Below are 21183 nucleotides of genomic sequence, written 5' to 3'. Positions count from 1 at the left end.
AGGGGCCGGAGCAGTCCCCCTTCCAGCTCCCCCCGGAAGCCCCTCCCACGCACCCCTACGCCCCCGGCCCCGTAACCCCCGCCATGCAATGATTTGCATCCATCCTTTACCTTTTCCCCCCAAGGGAAACAACTCCTACCTCCAAAATAGGCAGACGACTGACCTGTAAGTGATCGGGGAAACCTGTTTTAAAGAGGCCGGTTTCCAGAAAGCCTCGAGGGGCTTTGTCGCTGGCCTCTACGCACTTTACCTCCTGCCGCAGGGGTCGGCGGGGCGGGGCGGGGCCGCCGTGACTCCGCCCTGCGCGCCGTCCCTTTCTCCCGCCCCCGGTCTGGCGGCGCCCAGACCCCCGCGAGCGGGCGAATCCCCGCCGCACGTTCCGCGGACTCCGCTGGCCGCGTGCCCGGGGGCTGCAGTGGCGGCCGCCGCGGCACCGGGCAGAGCCCCGCGTGTGCCCGCGCCCTCACCCCGGGACCGCCGCCTGGGCCGGCGCAGGGCGAGCCCGGGGCTCTCCATGCTGCCGGCCCGGGGGCTGCGGAGTCGGCCGGGTGGCTCCTGCGATGGCGACGGAAGAGGAGGAGGCGGCGAGAGGTGAGGCTGCGGGCGCGTGGCTCCAGCTGCGGGAGCGGCGCCCGATGCGCTAGGGGCGCTCGTGCCAGGCTGAGGGGCAAGCGGCCGGCACGGCGACGCCAGGTGGGCGCACTTTGCGGGGGGGCTGTCCTCCGGCCCGGCATCACCTGCTGTGGCCTCTGGGGCCAAGGTCGTTCCTTGCGGTACAGGTGCGGTGCGTCGCCCCGCGCATCCTCCCCGAGACCGGGAGGCGGGGAGTGACGCCCGCGGTCGCCGCCGGCTTTCGGACTGCCAGCAGCCCAGTTTCTTGGCCCCGGGCCGGACGTGTCGACGAAGGTGAGTTGGCGAGGGACCATCCACCCTGTGATGGCGAGCAGCCTGACCCCGCCCACCACTGGGCGTTCACTTCGCCGTCTGCAGGGACTGCTGTGCGGACTTCTTAGATTTCGTTTTTCCCGTGTATAAACCAGTTGCCAGCAGCCATTAAAGGAGCTCGGGCTCTGCGAGCCCATCCCCTCTGAACTGGAAATACTCACTTCTGTTCCCTTCTTCAAAAACTGCCCAGCGGCAGACGAGCGCGGGGAGGCAGGGCTCCCCGCACTTCGTACTCTCGAAAACCACAGATTGCACCGCAACAGCTCTCTGTCAGCGAGAGGCGGCTCTTGTGCCACTACAGCTTTAGGAAAGCCATCAGTGGAATTGGTTTGTTTCGTTTTATATTTCTTTGGAGTTTTTGTGACTTGAGCTGGAAGCGTTGCTACGTCTTTTTCCTCTCTTTGGTATTCACTGGCGGTCTCTTCCGTATGACTACTCATGTAATTATGGGCTGATCATAAAATATTTGTTCCTTAAGACGAACAGGAGGCAGGGAAAAAAAACCATAGAAATAGCTAAAGGAAGACTGGCAGAGAGAAGTTCAGGGAAGCAGTTTATTAAATTTCCACTTTCCTTTTGGAATATTGTGATGAGTTTAGATTGTTCTCTGAAATACAGCATCATGAGAAGAGGTGCTTTTGAAAAATCTAATACAGTTGTGGGGATTTGGGTCATGCGGAGATTTCTAAAATTCTGTCATGTGAATATTTGAAGTCTTTCTGGACGATATGAAGATGTGAGTAAGCACTGGTTTGAAAAGAGAAGGCATCGTTTTAAGCTCAGACATCCTCTCTGCTCTGGCTGTGACTGAACTCTGCCCTTTACTCTGTCACCTGGGTTAAGTTATTGCTATTTAGCCTTAGTTTCTTCATCTGTAAAATGGGGATAATTATAGTATCTGTCTTATAGAATAGTGACGATTAAAGGAGATATGACTATATTTAAATACCTATAAAGTGCTTAGCTCAGTTCTTGGGAAATAGTAAGTATGCTGTAAATATTAGCTTAATATAGTTATTAGTTTACAGCTTCAATTTGCTTTGTGAAAGTAATGAATCTCGTTTAGCCTATTAAGAAAGTGTTGTTGCACACAAGCTGAAATTGGCCAAATTGAAAGACTATTTGGGCTTTTCTGAAAAAAAGACATGTGAAAATATACCTACCAATTCAAAACAGGGCTTTCACCAGGTAAGTCTTATGACAAGTATTTGGACAAAGTTTACTGATATTTAGCTGAATACCAGATGTTAACTTGGGAGTGATCAACACTAATCTTTCTTAGGTAAGAGGAGCAAAGTTTCCATGGGGGCCGGAAGGGCCAGCATTTATTGAGGTCCTATTATGTACCAGGCATTTCATGAGGGAGACCTTCTGTGGCCTCACAGCAGCCCTGTGATGTAGGAGATATTATCTCCCTTTCATAGATGAGGTGAGAACACTGAGGCTGTAGCCAGAAATTGACAAACCTGAAGTTAAAATCTGTGACTACTGCCTGGGCTGCTCTCCTTTCTTTCCTGGCTGGCTGGATGGTTGATGAGCAGTGTGCTCACTTCCAGACACCCTCTTTATCTAAAGAGGGAGAAAAAAAATATTGTTACAAGTTCTCCCATTCCTGGAGAAGAAAACTGAAACAAAACAGAATTCTCAATGTCAGAATCCAGGGCCATGGTTTTTTTCCCTGGCACAAAATCCTTGCAGATTCCTTTTTCCTAGGCAATTTGACATTCAGGCCCTCACGGTAAAATAAAAATCTGGGAATTCCCTGGAGTTCTGGTGGTTAGGACTCTGCCCTTCCCCTGCAGGGGCCACGGGTTCAATCCCTGGTCAGGGAACTAAGATGCTGCATGCTGTGCAGCGGGGCCAAAAAAAAAAAATCTAAGACTGGTGTATGGAGAAACCTCCCCATGGTTTGGTTCCACAGCTGAAAAAACTGGGCGCCTGGTTTTGAAGATGGCCACCCGAAATCAGCTGGTACATAATTGCCTGCTCACTTGTTTTTGACAGGCTATGGTAAACACCAAGATTAAGCAAGCTGTCAAGTGCCTGGGCGTCCTCCTGGTAACAGATTCCAGAATCCTTGGAGTTAGGAAGCAGCCAATCTTGGGGGAGCAGCACATTTCCCACGACTGACTGCCAGACTTGCTCTTCGGTCTAGGCATCTGAGGGGCAGCTTTCTCACCTTCCCTTCCCTCCACCCCTATCTTTTACCTTACCGTCCCATGTTCTCACCTGTGATGTTATCAGATCCAACTCTTTTGAGGTGTAGTTATAGTGGCTTAAGTTCATTTTTGTCATTCGTGACATCAAAAGTCATGTCTTAATCAACTTTGCATAAACTCCTTTTCCTGGCCTAGATCCTTAGGCAAAGTTTCAGCCTGACGTGCATTACTCAGGATAAACCAGGATGGACTAAAATTACTTTTCACATGTTTTAGGTTAAGGAAAGGGAGAGGAAAAGAGAGAAGGGGGAGGAGGAGTGAGGAGAGGAGGGGTGGAGTAAAGAGAGAGGAGGAGAGAGAGAGGGAAGTAGCCGGGTAGAAAGGGTGTAAAGGGGAGGACAGAGGGGGAGGAGACGAGGGAGAACGAGGCAGAGGAGGGAATGGGGAAGTAAGAAAAGGAGCACTGGGGGAAAGGGGGGAGGGCTGAGGAGGGATGGAGGTGAGGAGAGATGGGGGAGAGAAGGAAGGGAGGGTAGGGACTGACACCCATCAAAGTTTGACTCCAGGAAAAATAAAAAGAAATTTAATGTTTAAAATATATGGGAGGGCTTCCCTGGTGGCGCAGTGGTTGAGAGTCCACCTGCCGATGCAGGGGACGCGGGTTCATGCCCTGGTCCGGGAAGATCCCACATGCCGCGGAGCGGCTGGGCCCGTGAGCCATGGCCGCTGAGCCTGTGCATCCGGAGCCTGTGCTCTGCAACAGGAGAGGCCACAACAGTGAGAAGCCCGCGTACCGCAAAAAATAAAAAAAATATATGGGAAAACCAAAATATTTGTAAATACAGTGATTTCAGTGTACTTTTTTCCTTGTGGAAAGACTTCCTGGTTCTAAAAAGCATGATCTTTTTCTGTGCAGTGAACATTGATTAGAGCATCCTTTCGAAACCTCTCCCTTTACATAATGTTCAGGACATCATAACCAAGGTGATAACATTTCATTCTATAGCCCTGACTTCAGTTGCCCCATTGAGCTGAAGACCTGCAGATTTCCACCACGACAGCTGAGTAACACAGGTGCCTGGGATCTGGGTCAGCATCAGCATCACCAGTGGCTCAGTGAGCCAGGTGCCCCACAGGAGACAAGTGTACCTGAGCCATCTGCCTTTGCTTTGAGACAGTGATTTCTTGCTCTGGTTTTTGCAAGTCTGCTGTATGGAGTGGCTCCCCCCAAATCTCAGCCCTTCTGTACCCCCTGCTTCACCCAATGCCTCTCTCCTTCCAGGCGGCAGGAGGCTCTGAGAGCTTAGAAGAACCTACAATTTAAGCTTAGTGGAGCTGCGACCCCAGGTGAAAGATGTTCTCTGCAGTAGTGTGTAGTGTTTCTGGATAGTTACCGCTAATTTATGAAGCACTTGGCTGTACACGCTCCCCGCCCTGTTTTCTTCTCTTACTCGGGTGAAGTCACATTTACTGGTCTCTGACACGTAGTGTTATATCACTTTAGGCTATAATATCTCGTTTACCCAGCCTGCAATTTTTAACCTTAAAATATTTTAAAACTAATTAAAATATTTAAATCAGTCCAGTTATATAATGTTAAAATTCTCATTTGAAAATACTTAAATGTTGGTTGGCATGATAAGAAATTTGTCATTTATCTAAGTAAATTAGTATTTCGTTTCTCTAGTCTTTAATCTTATGATTTAAATCTCTAGATAGTGTCTTTACAGAGAGAGAAAGACAAAGAAGACTGAAGGAAAAGGACATAGAGACTCATTCTTCCTCTTAACATGGTTTGCATGATAGGATACTTACAATTGAGGGTCAAGATGATTGCTATAAAACAGCAATTTCCAATACATTCCAAATGTTTTACTTACAATATTTTATTAATATTTTTACTTAGGTAAGAAGTATGCTTTACTGTATATTCTGAGCCTATTACAGGGAAAGTAGAGAAGCATCGATCAACTTTCTCTTCCAAAACATCTCCACTGTGTCTCCCTTACACGTACTAGACTCAGTTATGTGCCTTTCCCCATACGGTTTAAACGGTCCCACGTCCAGGCCTCTGCTTAGGCTGTTCACTGCTCCTGGACTGTCTTGCCCTCTCTCCAGATGGGCCTGTAGGAGTCTTGAGGGCCGAGCTCAGGAATCACTATGTTTCATCCGCCTGTGGCGCAGAAGATCTGGTGTAGGAAAATCAGCACAAGCTTTGGAGCCAGGCCATTGGGAATGTGAGTGCGAGTTTATATACTAGCTATGTGACCTCAGCCAAATTATTTAACTGCTCTGAGCCCCAATTTCCTCATCTATAGAATGGGGGTTAAAAATTTACCTTGGAGAGTTATGGTGAATTAAATGAGATGATTCCAAACTGTATAGTGAAATCTGATGTTCAACAAATGATTTTTCTTCTTCTCCTCACGAACCCTTCCCAGAACTTCCCCCATCCCTAGATGGAAATGATTCTCCCCTTCTATTTCCACACTGTAGATTTTGGTGTGCCTATGAGAACATTTGTGCCTGCTTGCCACGGCATATGTACGCATCTTAGCTCCATCCTTGGGTGGCACATTCCTAGGAGAACAGGGTTGGTTCTTGATCATCTTTACAGTCTTCAACTCCTCGTACCTATTAAGTACCTAATCAAGTTTTATCGATTTTAAGTGAATATTGGTTTGAGGTACAGGCAGGGCTGGTTCATTCACAAAGTATCCATTCAGTACGTACTTACTACTGTTCTAGGCAAACAGAGATAAAGAAATGGATAAATCAAGCAAAAGGGTTAAAGAGCTTATAAGATGTATTAGGCAAGGTGAAAAGCCTGATGTGTCGTGTAAGATAGACCTTAGCAAAATCTATAGTTTAACTGCTAGGAGTGAGCCTCCTCACCCAAAGTTGGGAAAAATTATACCTAGTTTGTGGGGGAGGGACTCAGAGAAGGCTTTTAGAGAAGAGGTCAAGTTTAGTATTGGTGACTAGACAACTCTTGTTTAGCAGCCCAGAAGAGGGTCCTCCAGGACAGAGACTAGGCATGGATGTGGAAAATTGTCAGTGATGTGCTTGGAAGAACTGTTGCTAAGATCCTTTGGGTCTGGCCAGGAAAAGTGGAAAAGGAAGAACTGGCCTGTCGTTGTCTTGTTAGTGCCATCGAGGGCTTCCACTCCCATGCCTGTGATGTGGCAGGACAGTTAACACAGAAAGCCTGAGTTACAGCCTGGTGATTTGCCTTCTCTCCAAAAGGAAAGATCCATGTAGCTTCTTTTGGGTCCCTGGCCAGCAAGAGAGCGTTTGTATCACCCTGAAAGGCTAGTTGTGGCATGTTTCTGATCAGAAAGAAAAAAATCAGAGATCCTGGTTCTCGGCAGATGACTAGTTGTATGGTCTTAGCCTTCACTCCAAGTGCACCTGGGACACTACTTTGTCTCATCCTCTTTTCCCTGAAAAAAAGTAGCTGCTTATATCTTTAAATCCATTTCACATTCTTTCTTCTGAAAAGCCTCACTAGTGCTATTTCATTTATTCCCATTGCAGCCAGTTGAGAAGCAGGTTTCTGGACTTGCATCATCTGTTCAATGTAATGACCTATGTTGTTCCACTGTCCCCGTCGCTGATGTGCCCCTCCTATGGACATGTGCTCCTGGCCTGATCTCAGACCCTTCCCGTGCAGCTGCACGGGACAGGGCTGCACCAGGCTCTCAACCTTGACTTCCAAAACAAACAGTGAAGATTTATAAACCAAAAGGAATCCATTGCCAGGCAAGTCAGAACATGTTCCTAATGTGAAAAGAGCACTCCTGGAAACACCTGTGTGTGATAACATCAGAAGATGTTCTTATTTTGATTCAGACACCGTGCAGAGGATCTCTGGCTTAGAAGTTACTTGAAAGCAGAAGCTCTTATATATATATCAAAATACCTCTGCATCTTTTTTTCTTAGGAGAGGAGAATATAGGGAGAAGAGGTTGTTGTTGAGCTAGACGGTACCAAAGCCGTATGTATTTTATAGAAATACAGATTGTGAAAGAGAGATCAGCATACCATGAGCAGAACTGAAATTGAATGCTTTTCACAGCAGAGATCAATATATGTTTAAAGGCATAGAAGATAGTGAAGATTAGTAATTGTTTTGTCAAAATCTAGAGAATAGTTTTTACTGAAAAAGTTGAACGCAATCTCCGGCTCTACATTTGTCTTTCTTCCCAGCTCCCTGGTTGGAGTATTGGATTTCCTCTCTGAGTTACGTGGTACCCAAAGGTAGGCAGTGCTTACACTACCAGGGAGACAAACCGTATTGCATTGTAGGGAGGCCATCTCTTCTGGAATGAGTCATCCAGACAACAGCACTGACCTAGAAAAGAGAGACCAGACTCAATTTTCCAGGCATCATGGCGCTAGTGGTTTCTTTAGGACAATTCTCTTTTCTTTACTTTTCAACTTGAGTTCACATAGAGCTTTTGGCTTGTCAGTTCCTTTCAGCAGCAGTAACCGTTGCCACCTCCGGGACATGTGGTCGCAAACCAAGCAGCCAGATCTTAGAAGGACGTTCGAATTCACACCTCAAATTTTAGAAGACGTCTAGGCCGAATTCTTTATCAAGAGGTTTTAAAATAATTTTTTGTTAGCTATTCGTTTAGGAAGAGCCCGAAGGCAGCTTTAGATTCTAATCATCATTATAACTATGGTATGTTATCTGTAGATAATATTGAAGTCATAAATGTCATGTTGGGTTTTATTACTTTTAAAACTCATACTGTGTTTCAGTTTTAGGACTTCAGCGTTTTCCTGTTGCAGTGGCAGTGCTTCCCGCCCCACCCCCTTTTAAAGGGTCTCCTTCTTTCTAGACTAATCACCATTGGGTAAAGAGATACACAAATATTTTTGTGCACACTGACAAATTTTTTTTTCCCCAAAGTTAACTGAAGGTGTCTTACTTTGTTGATACTTTAGATGTGAAGAACCATGATATGTTTTGTAGATTCTGTATCGAATTTTGCATATCAAATCATACCTGACTAATATTACTCATGATAATAGCCTACACTGTGTTTCCTATGTACTATGCCAGCGTTGTATCTTCCTGTGTAACAATGCTGTGGGGTAGCCCATCAAAATCTAAAGATGTTTCTGTGACTTCAGGAGAAAGCAGCTGATACTGAAAATGCTGAACCCCGCATTCTTATGCATGAGGATCAATCAGGCCTGGACCAGGTTAGGGGAATTTTCTGTCTCAGTGTGGAACAAATTCTGAATGAACTGCTTTTTCTTGCTTTTGCCATCCTGGATGAGGTTATAATGCCTCTGGAAGATTGGCCTTTTCTGCAACAGTCGTCGTCAGGGAAGCATTCTTAGGTGCTTATATCACTCTGATTATATTCTGCATCATAACTGCGTGGTTTCCCGTGACTCCGATTTCCTTCGAGTCATTCTGGGTGTTTCTCTTCCCGCTTTGCCCCATTTCAAAAGCTTAGCATGGATCATTCTCACTTTTTGGCTCTTCTAAAGAGTGAATAATTCTTAACCTTTATTGAGGATTTACTCTGTGCTAGTTGTCTAAATGCTTGACATGGTATGATTCACGAATCTTCAGCAAATCTGTAAAGTTGGTACTATTATTGTTCCATGTTTCTGAGGAAGAAATTGAGACACAGAGATTTTAAGTACATTGCCCAAGGTAAAGTGTGCATAGTAAGTAGCAGAACCAGGATTTGAACCCAGGCAGACTGGCCTCCAGAGCTTTTATCCTCTTCTTCAAAGCCTGCTAGACCTCTGGATGAGGTACCATTTCTGTGATGTTCTGATGTCTAAAACTGAACTCCTGTTGGGAGGGAGTGTGGAATACTGGCCTACTTTTGGCTTTGGAAGAATGTGAACTCTTTCACCTAATAATTGTGTGATCTTTGGCATGTGTACCAGTCAGCGTTCAACCAGAGGAGCTGAACCAGTAGGAGATATGTATATTAAGAGATTTATTACAAGGAATTGGCTTACGCAAATGTGGGAGCAAACCAGGCAAGCCTGGAATTCGTAGGATGGGCCATCAGAAAAGGCAGGCTGGAGCTCTCAGGCACAGGCCGAAGCAGCTGTCTGTAGGCAGAGTTTCTTCTTCAGGGAAGCCTCAGCTCTGTTTTTAAGGCCTTTCAACTGATAAAATGAGGCCCACCCATATCATCTAGGATAACCCTAGATAACCCTAGCCCTACTCTAACCCTGTCCCTAATCTAGGACAGTCACCCCTATTAATGTCAACTGATTATAGAGTTTAATCACATCTACAAAATACCTTCAACAGCAACACTTAGATTCATATCTGACTGAGTGAATTGAGGACTGTAGCCAGCCAAGCTGACACGGCAAAAAGACCGCGGCAGCAAGTTACTTCATTCCTCTGAGGCTGTTTCCTTGTACGCTAAACCATCGCCATAGGGCTGTTGTGAGGATTGTACGAAGTAAGGTATGTAAAGGTCACGGTGCCTGGCGTGTAAAGATTCAGCACAAGATTATTTAACTGGTGGTGGTGGTGGAAGTGGGGATGCTGACAGCAGCAGCAGCTGTGATCTCGCCCAGCATGGTGACTTAATCCCCTTTCTTATCACTCTCCTGACCAGTCTGGTTTACTGCAGGAAGTGCTGCCTAACTGATGTTCCTGCCGAAAATCTCTTCTCATCCGTTTTTTTTCTCAAGACTATATTGGAGAATTAAAGTAGCTCACTACTCTCCATCTTTGAAAAAAATGTCTTACTGCAATCCAGACTCACTGTGTTTATGGCTTTCCTCAGTATATTACTGCAGTAGTGTACTCCCTCCCCCAAAAGCGCTACCCACCGCTTGCTTGCTAAAAGCTCGTGGGAGGGAGGACTGCCTTCCCCAGTGGCATTGAGTGCTTTTGTTTTTGTTTTTGTTTTTGAATTTCTGTAGTGATTGAGAGTGGGACATGCATGAGAACTGTTTCTCCAAAAGAGGCTACTGTATTTAAGTTCTGTTTCTTTTATTGAAACTGTAGTGTAACACACAGCTGGGCATCTTGTTTCACACTCTGAGCCTCAGTTTCCTCAACTGTAAGGTGAGTGAATTGGACAGGATAACGTCTTTTGTTCCCTTTCCCTCCTCTTAATCTTTTATTGCAAATTAAGAAAATCAGGTGTATATTTTTAGGGTTTTATATTTTATAGTAATTTTTATCTTTTTGAGCAAAAGTTGTTTGTTTTTTTCCAGATCAAAACAGATACTTAAAAGGCAGTACTTTTGAATATAGGTCAATCAAACAGTAGTTGAATCAAATAGTAAATAAAGAATTAGCCAAGAGAATCTTCCACTTCCCCACTCTGTCAGATGAGAAACAACTCGTTAACAAATGAACGAACTTAGGAACTGTTAAAAGTCTATAGGAATAACATCTTTGGCGTTGAATGTCATACAGCAAGCGAGTGGGCTGTGAACCTTAACATTTAAGATCACGTTCCAGATTTTATTCATTGAAATGCGTAAATGATGCCTTTTCCCAATAATTTGTCCTTTTTTTCCATTTCACCGCACCACCAGCAGCACTCAAGCCTTTGGTTAATACCTGGTAGAATCCCAGGTATTACAGGAGGATCGATCAGATTTCCAGTTCCATGAAGGAGCGGTCTCTGGTCACCATCATATTCTCAGCCCCTACAGCACGGTGTCTGCTTCACAGGAGCTTGATGAGTATGTACTGATGGCACGACATGCAGGATGTCCAAGGGCCACAGCTGACAGGTTCCACTCACCAGGTGACTAGGCCAATAGGGGACTTGGCTAGCTCTTTTCCTCCCATGCCCTTTCTACCTGTTGTGTTGTACTGTTGTGCTGCACACTGGGGAACTGTCTTTTTAGCTCATTCTAAGGTTTAGAAGCCATAAATTTCCTATCCTCCTGTATCCTACTCCTCCCATTCACACCCATGCAATTGGTTTGTGTTCCACCCTGAGCACTGCGCCCTCATGACCAGATATGGAGGGCCTTAGCATATGCCATGCAGGAGATCCAGGGCACCTGCTTATTTTAAAGCCATTTTTAGTACCTAGTCAGATGGGGATGATGTAAGCAAATCCACATGTTACCTCACACGTGCTCTGGAATATAAATGCCTTTGCACAGAGCAAGCCTGGGAGATCCCTGGCCCCTCCTTACTAGTAGCAGGGATGTGTCATATAGGAAACCAGATTGCCCTCTGGCCCATTTTAAGCCAGGAGACCCAACATAGTCCATGCAGCGAACACCACTTAATCCCTGAGGCTCTCTGACACCCTTGCATTGTTCACTGTCGTACTCCCAGACTGCTTTCCCCAACCCAAAGTGGATCCTTTCTCCTATGGCTGAGTGATTGTTTGAGTCCACTCTGACCATTCACATCTCTTCCCTAGTGTCAACCTTTGGCTTACCTCTGTGACTCTGACTTGAGCTCTCGCTTTGTCTATGCTGTATTTGGTCACAGTGAATAATTCCCTACTCTTCCCTCTTTGGCTTTTTGTTGTTGCTGTTAAACATGCCAGCCGGACATTTGGTTTGAAAATGTAAATGTCATGCTGGTCACTTTTGCAGATGGCGTATTTTAAGGAGGCTTAGTCAATCTGGTAGACAGATTCTGAATCCAAAAAGATGTTTATAGGGTGATACCAAAGAAGATTAAACTTAACAACAAAAAAAGGGCCAGCACCTCAGTGTAAAACAAAATGCAGACGTATGAAATGGTAAAGATGTGACTTAACAGCAGCCCGTAGAAAAGACAGATTTGGGTTTACTTGAGAAAATCCCTACCTGGGAATCAGGAGACTTACATAGCAGTCCCTCCTCCATCAATGTCTGGCTGTATGATAAAGGGCAAGGAACTTAATCAACTATGGAATTCTGTTTCTTTCTTGGAAGAAGAAGGAGCTATACTAGACCATCTCTAATGTTAGTTACAGTTCTAAAATTACATGAATGAATCAACAGTTTACATTTTATTTATTTATTTTTGGCTGCGTTGGGTCATCGTTTCTGTCCGAGGGCTTTCTCTAGTTGTGGTGAGCGGGAGCCACTCTTCATCGCGGCGCGCGGGCCTCTCACTGTCGCGGCCTCTCGTTGCGGAGCACGGGCTCCAGACGCGCAGGCTCAGTAGCTGTGTCTCACGGGCCCAGTTGCTCCGCGGCATGTGGGATCTTCCCAGACCAGGGCTCGAACCCGCGTCCCTGCATTGGCAGGCAGGTTCTCAACCACTGCGTCACCAGGGAAGCCCGAATCAACAGTTTAAAGTGAAGGCCCAGTGCCTTGCACAGTAGTAAGTATGCAAGTACTTGCAACTGAATTGAAACTTATTAGACTCATCAGACATAGGGATGTTGGATAGAAATTACAGAGAGACTTTTTGGCTTTCCAAGAAGTAACCTTTTCAACTAATAAAAACATCTTAAAATTACATGGATTACTATGTAATCCATCGCACAACCCATTCATTAGAATGAATAAAGTTAAAAAGGCTGACAATGCCAGTTGTTGGTGAGGATGGAGCAGCTGGAACTCTGAGATACTGCTAGTGGAAACGTGGAATGGCATAAACGCTTAGGGACACAGTGTGGCAGTTTCCCCAAAATGTAAACATGTACCTACCTTGCAACCCATGTTCTGTGTCTAAGTATTTACCCAAGATAAAGGAAAACATTTGTCTAAGCAGAGACTGGTACATGAATATTTGAAGCAGCCTTATTTACAATAGCCAAAAATTGGAAATAAGCCAAATGGTCATCAACAAATGAATTCCGTGGATACACAAAATATGATACCCACCCAAGGGGAAACAAATTGGCAATAAAACCGCACAACAACGTGGATGAATCTCAAAATCATTATGAGGGAAAGAGGCCAGACTCAAAAGGGTATGTCATATGATTCTATTTATATAAAATCTAGAAAATGCAAACAAATGGTTAAAAAACTAAAAGCAAGTCACTGTTTGCCTGGGATTGGGGTGGAGGGAAGGGCTTGGGGAAACCTTTTCCTGGTTTTTTCATGTCTTAATTTTATGGTGGTTTTTGATATGTAGAAATTTTAACTTTTTAATGTAATCATTTCTTTTGTGGTTTTTACCTTTGGCCTCATACTTTGAAAGTCCTCACTTTAAGGTTATGTAAACAGTCACATATTTTTTTCTTTATACTTTTATGATTTTATTTTCCTACATTTAACTCATTCATCCAGCACAAATTTATTTTGGTAAATAGCGGGAAATAGAGATCTAATATTTTCCAAATAGGTAAGGAATTGACCTAATACTAGTTAATTGAATAATCCGTCATTTCCTCAATTATTGAGTGTGGGTGGTGTGTCAGGGATTGTTTTAAGCTGGGAATACAAACATGGTCCCTGCCCTCAAGGAGCTGTGTCTGGTGAGAGAGACTGACTAGTGACAAGATAATTACAGTGAAGTGGGATCAGCTCAATGATGGTATCAATTACAAGGTGCTACTGGATTACATAGGAGGGGCCCCAGTTAGGTGGCAGGTTTGGGGGGCAGTGGTCAGAGAGGGCTTCTTGTGGAGATAACATGTCTTGACAAGTAAGTTTATGTTAACCTGATTTGGGGACAGGGCATTCCAGGCATAAACATGCCTAGAGAAGCAGAGCCAGGGGGGAACATGACATGGCTGGGGACTGTCACTTAGTGCTTTGTGCCTGTTGCCTGGGTCACGAGTAAGAGAGCGGCATGCGGTGAGGCTCGTAGGGAGGCTGAAAAACTTTGTACTTCATGTCATCTTAAATTCAGCGGGGGGCTTCCCTGGTGGCGTGGTGGTTGAGAGTCCGCCTGCCGATGCAGGGGACACGGGTTCGTGCCCTGGTCCGGGAAGATCCCACATGCCGCAGAGCGGCTGGGCCCGTGAGCCATGGCCGCTGAGCCTGCGCGTCCGGAGCTTGTGCTCCGCAATGGGAGAGGCCACAGCAATAAGAGGCCCGCGTACCGCAAAAAAATAAATAATCAAACAAACACTTCAGCGCGGAGCTGTACACCTGAAACTAACATAACGTGGGAAGTCAACTATACTTCAATTAAAAAAAAATTCAGTGGGGAGCCACAGTTGAATTTTGAGCAGTGAAATGCAGTAGTCAAAGCCCTTGTGCAATGATCATACTGCTGGTGGTCTGCATATTGAGTAGCGTGCTGCTTTTTTCACAGCAACGATCACAGTTTTGAATTATGTGTTTGGTTATTGATGAATGTCTCACATTACCCTCTTCAGAAGCGGCGGGAGAGATTTCTTGTTTAATGATTATATGAGGATTTTCATGCGGAGATCTGAATTATCTGATACTATACTTCTGGTTTAATCTAGCTCTGTAGCTGCCCCTTAATTTGACTCAGACCTCAGTCATCTTTAACAGTTACATCATCATTCAATCTGACCGTTTGTGTGAGGGTAGAGAGAGGTGCACATCGGTATCCATTTAGATCTTTTGCGTGGCCATAAGCCCATTATACCCAATTCAGATAAGTAATTAATGTCCTACCTACTATCTGTCCAGCAAAACTTCATAGATTCCAAGAGGCTTCAACATTTATCTCATTTTTTTTCGTATCAAAGCTCTGCAAGGGAACTCTAGTCGGCATCATAACCTCTAATTTTACAGATGAGGACTCCACAGAGAGGGTCAACCACTCACCTGGAGCCACACAATGAGGTGGGGAAGCTTGGACAGAAGTGCTCTTGGCTGTGCCTGGTTCGCTGCTCACGTGTGGGAAGCAGTGTTACTGCAGTGGGGGCTGAACTTGAGCTGGGCTCCATGAAGGCCATGCAGTCAGGAGGTTCTTCCCTTAGGAGAATCGTCAGAAATCAGTACAGGCTGTCAGGTTACTTCGTCACTCCCCATGAAGAAGCTGTGCTTTGGGCAGACTGTGGCTATTGCCTGCCACAGACAACAGCCTTTTATGGACTCTGTGGTGTCACAGTTCTTTCCAGAGCATTAAACATTGTACCTGATGGGTGCTTTCAGTCGGTTATCCAGCGTGGCTGCCACTTTCAGAAATCAGAACAGTTACCTACTCTCCCTGCCTCCTCAACAAAGGGAATCCTCTATAGGCAGGTAACGCTTGTGGAAAATTTCTTCTTGACTCTTCCTTAAATACTTCGCCAACAGACCTCTCTTTCACACACAGTTTAGGACAAGGGTCAGTCTGGACTCGTGTGCATTTGATTAGAAACTCCCTGTCGCTTCTCATAGGAAAACATTAAGATGTGCCATGAAAGTGGCTCAGTGTGTGCTCACATCTTCAGCAACAACAAGTTCATGGTGTCAGCAGTCTGTATTTGCTCTTTGGCTTTAAAAAACAATATAAGAGAGAGCGGCATGGACATATATACACTACCAAACGTAAAATAGATAGCTAGTGGGAAGTAGCCGCATAGCACAGGGAGATCATCTTGGTGCTTTGTGACCACCTAGAGGGGTGGGATAGGGAGGGTGGGAGGGAGACGCAAGAGGGAAGAGATATGGGAACATATGTATATGTATAACTGATTCACTTCGTTATAAAGCAGAAACTAACACACGATTGTAAAGCAATTATACTCCAATAAAGATGTAAAAAACAAACACAAAAACAAAAAAACAATATAAGAAGGGCCGCATACATGACTCTTCAAATAGTGGTATAAATTTATCCTTTCAAAAAAATGCCCAAGGCTTGTGCATAACACAAAACTTTGGGGGGAATGTTTATTTTTTCTAAATTAAAAAAATAGTATGTGTTGTAGAAAATTTGAAAATTTTTATTTTCAAATAATTTTAAATTAAGGAAAATAAATGCATTCACCATGTTCTTTATTTTCTGTATTCTGATGTTTTCACATGTGGGACCCTGCTGATTCGGGAGGGACTGCCCCTCCCAGGATCCGCCCACTGAGAGTAAACAACTTGCCCTGTGAGTGCGCTTGTCAAACACCACACCAGCCAATCCAGAGCCCACACCCCGGCCACCTCCTTCATTGGGATCTCACACTCTGGGCTACTGTCTGCCTGTCCTAATTGCCCCTGGGCCAGGTACCAGACAACGAGGGACAGCCCCGATGCCCCACAGGCTGCTGAAATCATTCAAACTAGCCCAAACTAAACCTGCTCAGCCTGTCTTGCCCATTCCTTCCCACAGAAACCACAGTAGAGACTCTTACCCACAGATGCCCCTCTCCCTCTGCCTCCTGACTGGCCCTGGTGCTTTCCCTTGTGGCCCCATGTGGCCTGGCATGCCTCCTCCTCCTGGGAACCGTGAGTAGCAGTCTACCTTTTTGTCTCCTGATCTGTTGGCCTTAGTGTACCTTAAATCTTATATTAATATACTGTATTTTTAAACAGTAAAGAAACGTACAAAATTTAATGTTTCATATAGCATTTACTCTTTCATAAATAATTGGAAAACATTGTATTTAAAAGCTGCAGAGCGGTCCATCACATGGTTGCAGCCTAGTGTTTTAGTTGTTTCCTTGTTTGTTGATACCTTTAGGTTGTTGTTAGGTTTACACTGTTGAAATATTTTAGTTCATTTGTATGTACATCTTTAATATTTTTAGGATAAACTCAAAGAAATAGAATTCTGGGTCAAAGGATGTAAGTATCTTTGTGTCCCTTGATACAGTTTTCCAAATTGCATTTTAGAAAGGTTATGCCAGTTTTCATTCCCACCAGAAGTATATGAAACTGTGAGAGTGTCTCTCTTCTCACCTCTTCCCCTTCTTCAAGACTCCTTTTTGGGTACAATAATTTATTAGGATAAGTCAGTTTGATAGGGGGAAAAACGTTTCTTTTCTCACTTCAGTAATTCTCAGGTGATCTGTAATGTGGTCAACCTAAATTTGAAGGAATGATCATAGTGGGGTTGTGGAAGCTAATCACTCTCTCCTATATTTCAGAACTAGGAAGTGAGGTTGGCATTTATTTCAGCTTCACTGCCTCTTCCAGACGTTATTCCCCTTTGTCACTTAATGACAGGCATGCCTTGGAGATACTGCTGGTTTGGTTCCAGACCACTGCCATAAAGCTAATATTGCATTAAAGTGCGTCACAGGAATTTTTTGGTTTCCCAGTGCATGTAAAAGTTATGTCTATACTATACTATAATCTGTGCAATAGCAGTATGTGTAAAAAATGTACATACCTTAATTTTGAAATACTTTATTGCTAATATGATGCTAACCATCGTCTGAGCCTTCAGTGAGTCATAATCTTTTTGCAATAGCAACATCAAAGATCACTGATCACAGAGCACTGTAGCAAATATAATAATGATGAAAAAGTTTGAAATATGGCGAGAATTACCACAGTGTGATGCAGGGACATGAAGTGAGCTGTTGGGAAAATGGTGTCAATAGACTTGCACTATGCAGGGTTGTCACAAACCTTCAATTTGTAAAAAGCACAATATCTGCAAAGTGCAGTAAAACGAGGTGTGCCTGTACCTTCACTTAGGTTTTCTGTTTATTCACCCCTCTTCTATCCTTATTTTAATCATCTACCCACCTCCAGGATGCTGCCCCTTGTGTTCTTAGACATCTTCCTCTCCTGCCCATCCCCTGATGTCATCCTGGATGACTTTGGTCTTTCTTCTCTTCCCCAGAATACCCCATCGTCACTGCACTGCAGTGCCCCCTGGGCACCTCTTACTTGGCCCTTGAATCAGCTGCAGATGCTTTACCTCTGAATCCCCAAGTCTGAACTTCTCCCTGCTACCATGGTCTTGTATTTTTATGACTCTGCCACTTACACAAACATTCCAGCCACCTGCCTGTTCTTTCAGCTCCTTTTTGGTGTCTCTTGCTTTCCTACCAGCCTGTACTCTATAATGCACTATTTTACTACAGTTGTCCCTTGAACAACAGCAGGGATTGTGGTGCCCTACCCTCCATGCAGTCAAAAATCCTTGTATAGCTTTACAGTCAGCTCTCTGTATCCATGGTTCCACATCCATACATTCAACCAACTGCCAACTGTGTAGTACCCTAGTACGTATTTAGTGAAAGAACTCCTTGTATAAGTGGACCTGTGCAGTTCAAACCTGTGTTGTTCAGCGGTCAATTGTAGGATGTTGTAGGCATCACTTATTCATTGTTCTTTTGACTTTCTGCATACTTCCCCGGCTAGTGACTGGCCTTGGGCAAGTAAAACCACCTATTTTCTCTGCTTTGGTTCTCCAGCTTTTAGACATCTTGCTACGTTTGAAGTCAAGGCCAAGAGTATAACATTTCCTCCTCCAGCCTACGCAGGAGAGGTGGCTCCTTCTGTGATGCTCTGATACTGTATCTGAGATAAGTGGTGGTTGATCCTTAGGTGGGACCCTGATCCCCGTGTGGAAGGATCTTTGGCTTTCCCTGCTCATGCTTGGCAGCAAAGCCTTATTTTCCCAGCCAAGCCGGAAAGGGTTCAGTGAACAGCTCTGAGTACAATCTTCATTACAGAAATAAATAGGGACCCAGGTAAGAAGTGAGCCGTTCAGGTTGGACAAAGGTGGAATGCATTAGGATAAAAGTTGTAGCTTATGATGGGAAGACTAGTTCCTAGAAGAGAGAACAAATGTGCCCTCTGCCTTCGTGCTGATTGGCCAAGAAACAAAGGGGGCTGAAATGCAGTGCTAGGTAACTTCACTAGCTCCCTGCTACCTGGAAATCAAGCTCAGACTCCGCAGTAGGACATCCAGGGCCCTCCACCAACTAGCTCAGTCTGTGTTTCCAGCTTGATTTCCTAATGTTTCACACTGTATGCAGCCATACGGATCTACTTGCTATTCCCTAATAGTTCATATATATTCTTTTTTCTTTCTGAACTGTAGGTATGTCTTACAAAAGTAAGACATGACACTTGTAAAATTTTAGAACAATACAGAAAAGTAAAAAGGAAGAAAAGCTTTAATTGGCCACTCAGACAAAGCACTTGGCAACATTTCACTGTGTTTCTTTCTAGATTTTTTTCTCCCTGAAAATACATTATCTTAGTTTCTTGATATTATGTAGTCTTTCATCCTGCTTTTTTTTTTTTTTTTTTGCGGTACTCGGGCCTCTCACTGTTGTGGCCTCTCCCGTTGCGGAGCACAGGCTCCGGACGCGCAGGCTCAGCGGCCATGGCTCACAGGCCCAGCCGCTCCGCGGCATGTGGGATCTTCCCGGACCGGAGTACGAACCCGTGTCCCCTGCATCGGCAGGCGGACTCTCAACCACTGCGCCACCAGGGAAACCCCCCATCCTGCTTTTTAAACTAAATGTTACATAAACATTTTCCATAGTTATAAAACCCATAAACATTATTTTATTTTTTGTCAACAACAGATATTTATTTCTCATGGTTCTGCAGGCTGGAAGTCTGAGATCAGGGTTTCAGTGTGGTTGGGTTCTGGAGAGAGTGCTCTGATGGTGCAGCTGGCCAGCTTCTTGGTGTAGCCTCATGTGACAGAAAGACAGCCAGCTCTCTGGCCTCTTCTGATAAGGCACTAATCCCATTCTTGAGGACTCCACTCTCAGGATCTAATTACCTCCCAAAGACCCCACCTCCAAACATAATCACATTGGGGATTAGATTTTATATGAATTTTGTGGGACACATTCACTCCATAACAGCATCCAAATGGGTGCTAAGACAAAGTTAAAATTATGTCCTCTTATTTCTGCCTCACATTGCCTATTAACAGACCAAGTAGGGAGTGCCCATCACCTGAGAAGGAGTGTGCTCCTCAGAGCCCTGTGTGAGGCGGTACAGCAGGAAAGGAGAGATGGGAGAGCCGCTTGCTGCGAGATTTCCTGAGTGTTAGAGATCAAAGCCTTCACTGTGGGAAGCCTGTCAAATAGCTGAAGCTGTGACTCTCCAACTTCACAAATGATGATGCATGTAACAAGTTTCTACTGAAGAGCTGTAAGCGTTGGAAAAAAAATGTTTATGGAAAGGGACCAGACAGACTCCCAGGCAGAAGGGCAACGTGAGTATCAACCAAGAGTAAAGCACTTTCAACCTCTCTGGTCCACAGGTCAGGTTAAAATTCCAGACCCTCTGTGTGGAGAAAAGGGAACCCTCCTACACTGTCGGTGGGAATGTAAGTTGGTACAACCATTATGGAGAACAGTATGGAGGTTCCTCAGAAAACTAAAAACAGAATTACCGTATGATACAGCAATCCCACTCCTGGGAATATACCCAGACAAAACTATAATTCAAAAAGATACATGCACCCCTCTGTTCATAGCAGCACTGTTCACAATAGCCAAAACATGAAAACAACCTAAATGTCCATTGACAGGTGAATGGATAAAGAAGATGTGGTACATATATGCAATGGAATACTACTCAGCCATAAAAAAGAACAAAATAATGCCATTTGCAGCAACATGGATGCAACTAGAGATTATCATACAGAGTTAAGTAAGTCAGAAAGAGAAAGGCAAATATATGATATCACTTATATGTGGAACCTAAAATATGGCACAAATGAACACATCTACAAAACACAAACAGACTCGTGGACATAGAGAGCAGACTTGTGGTTGCCAGGGAAGAGGAGGGGATGGAGAGGGGTGGACTGGGAGTTTGGGGTTGGTGGATGCAAACTGTTACATTCAGAATGAATAAAAAACAAGGTCCTAATGTACAGCACAGGGAACTGTATACAATACCTGTGATAAACCATAATGGACAAGAATATTAAAAAAGAATGTCTCTGTGTACAACTGAGTCGCTTTGCTCTACAGCAGAGATTGCCACAGTATTGTAAATCAGCTATACGTCATTAAAAGTTTTTCTATTTCAAAAAAAAAGGAAAAGAGTGCATGTGAATTAAACATGTATAAATAAGACCAAAATTAAAATAAAATAAAATTCCAGACCCTCTGACTTTAGATTAAATAACAGGGCAAATACCAAGTAGAGTGTTCTTCAAATGCAGCAACTGGATGGTGCTACAAGAAAATAAGTGCTTCCTAGAATATAACTTCTATCAGCCCCTGAAACGTCTTCCTCCAAGCCACACCCACTTGCCAAAGGTGTTGCACTTTTCAACGAGCAGAAGAGGGAGACCAGTGACACAGGCTGGTATCATAGGGAGAGACGT

The 21183-nt window shown here is 44.5% G+C and overlaps 1 protein-coding gene across 6 annotated transcripts in view; it reads left to right on the top strand.

The window, feature by feature from the left end:
* Positions 1 to 341: 341 nt before the first annotated feature.
* BMAL2 (basic helix-loop-helix ARNT like 2) overlaps positions 342 to 21183 on the top strand; it is an 88262-nt gene continuing 67420 nt past the window's right edge. For 3 of the 6 annotated variants that reach the window (XM_079935889.1, XM_079935888.1, XM_079935893.1), the window contains exons 1-2: positions 342 to 591; positions 16252 to 16367. In XM_079935889.1, the coding sequence (XP_079792015.1) occupies positions 515 to 591; positions 16252 to 16367 (193 nt within the window). In that variant the 5' untranslated portion in view covers positions 342 to 514. Of the gene's footprint in view, positions 592 to 16251; positions 16368 to 16890; positions 17153 to 21183 lie in introns of those variants that run through there. The other 3 variants (XM_079935891.1, XM_079935890.1, XM_079935892.1) reach the window with 3 other exon arrangements.

The sequence above is a fragment of the Stenella coeruleoalba genome (genome assembly GCF_951394435.1).
Source record: "Stenella coeruleoalba genome assembly, chromosome: 11".
Taxonomy (NCBI): domain Eukaryota; kingdom Metazoa; phylum Chordata; class Mammalia; order Artiodactyla; family Delphinidae; genus Stenella; species Stenella coeruleoalba.
Note: the sequence above shows the minus strand (reverse complement) of the source record. Positions and strands in the feature narration are given on the sequence as shown.